The 1,947-nt window shown below is 39.9% G+C and overlaps 1 protein-coding gene across 1 annotated transcript; it reads right to left on the bottom strand.

The window, feature by feature from the left end:
* Positions 1-838: 838 nt before the first annotated feature.
* LOC122802341 (nucleoporin p58/p45-like) lies at positions 839-1,622 on the bottom strand. The gene has a single exon (XM_044071979.1). It carries the CDS (start codon positions 1,619-1,621, stop codon positions 839-841), a length of 783 nt encoding a protein of 260 aa, XP_043927914.1. The 5' UTR covers position 1,622.
* Between the last annotated feature and the right edge of the window lie 325 nt (positions 1,623-1,947).

Raw genomic sequence — 1,947 nt, 5'->3', positions numbered from 1 at the left:
GTGTGTGTGTGTGCATGCAAGGCAGCGTGTGTGTGTGTGTGTGTGTGTGTGTGCGCGCGTGTGCGTGCATGTGCGTGTGTGTGTGTGTGTGTGTGTGTGTGTGTGTGTGTGTGTGTGTGTGAGGGGTGGCTGCAGCATTTCTGTTACATCATTTGCACAAATTATTTTGACAAGTTCAGATTTAATGTAATGTATTGACTTATTTTATTTGCTTTCGTTTGAGTAACAATTTAAAAGACTTGCATATCCTGGCTTTTGACTTTTAACTCTCACAGACTGTTTAAAATCATACCTTACTTCCAAATCATTAATTTTCTTTGTTTCTAGTAATGAATTTTTAATTAATGTTTTCCTCAATTACTCTGTTGTTATTTAATTGGTTTATTTGTCCTTGTATTGTTTATTTTATGTACTCCTCTGTCACCAATTTATTCCACAATGCTTACATATGTAAAGTCTTTAACAAATCTGAAGAGAAAGTGATGTAATGTTCATGTTTGTACATACTATGTGGAGCAAAGTACATAAGACCTGATAATAAATATACAAAATCTACTCCAACTGCCTTGCAAAGTTGCAGTGTTGCTCAGAAAAACATGTACAAGCAAAGGGGTCAACTTTGCTCTTCCCACACCAACCAGAAATATTCCAAAAAATGTTGCTGTCATCAAAAAGGATTTTGCATCCAGCTGCCCATGGAAAAAAATCAAACTGCAACAGCACATTCTATACAGCTGTAGAAATACGGGTAAGCAGTGAACGCCATTCACTCTCTCAGGACAAGCTTATCCCCTAACATAATGACATGCAAATTAATATAGTAAAAACACTGCAGAACTCACCACCAATGCTGGAATAACACCTGGGCAGTTTCTATTTTTAATTTGTGGATAGCAAAGGTATTTCTTTGAAGACCACTGGCTGCAACTGAGAGGAGCTGTTTCAAAGATTTGATATCTTCTTGCACTTTCAGCATAGATTTGGAAGACATACAACTTATTTCCTCTTGGACCTGCTTTTGTTCCTTAACAAATTTCTGGAAAACATCCACATCCTGGGAAATTAAGGGAGGCAAATGTTCATCTCTGAGTGCTTTGCTGTCCTCTGTTGTGGTTCCCAGGTTTTTATTCTTTTTGTCTGTTGAACTGCTGAAATCGATTCCACCAAGCCCTTCACTGGAAGATACTGCAGAAGCAGTGCCTGCTCCCAAAGTTAGTCCTGCAGAACCTTGCCACAAACCTGCTGTTGCAGGAACAGATGCAACAGTGGAGGATGGAGGCAAACCCCCACTTGAAGTGGAGGTGACCGGCAATGTAAACAATGTGGCCGATGCAGCTGGTTTGTTGAATGACAGATTAAAAGCTGATGCAGTTGTGACAGGTCCTGTGCTAGTGCCTCCAAAAGTAAATCCAGTTGGCTTCTGTCCAAACAGTCCTCCACCTAGGCCCATAGAAGCTGATGAAGTAGTTGCAGCCAGTGTGGCTGGTGTAGAAGGAGTACCACTAATGCCTCCAAAAATTGACCCACCTGTAGATCCAGCATTACTGTTTGAACTTCCAAATGCAAATCCTCCAACTCCAGTTGTAATCCCAGAAGAGCCAAAACTGAAACCCGTGGACATTCCTAACATAATGACATGCAAATTAAGTTTGCTATACAAGCATGAGAAATGAGCATCAAAATATTACAAATGGCTTTACCCTTCCTTCCTGCCAGTGATACAAATGTACATTGCCACCCTGCTGTTGTTTCTCAAGCAATGACATTATATTCTATACTGTACATTTCAAAATAAATATTCACACCCACCGTGTTTGTTACAGAACCAACTATGACTGATATAAAACATGATCTGATTGACAATAGACAACCATAGTCTCATAACATAAATGTGCTCAGAATAGGGCATTCAGATATGTCTACTGTGCCACAGAGAACAGCAAAATG

Source organism: Protopterus annectens, chromosome 5.part0 (assembly GCF_019279795.1).
Source record: "Protopterus annectens isolate FY-2018-M chromosome 5.part0, PAN1.0, whole genome shotgun sequence".
Taxonomy (NCBI): Eukaryota; Metazoa; Chordata; order Ceratodontiformes; family Protopteridae; genus Protopterus; species Protopterus annectens.
This window is presented reverse-complemented; position numbering and strand designations above follow the sequence as displayed.

Coding starts and splice junctions, on each gene's coding strand:
- LOC122802341 (XM_044071979.1), bottom strand. CDS start 1,621: ATGTCCACGGGTTTCAGTTTTGGCTCTTCTGGGATTACAACTGGAGTT.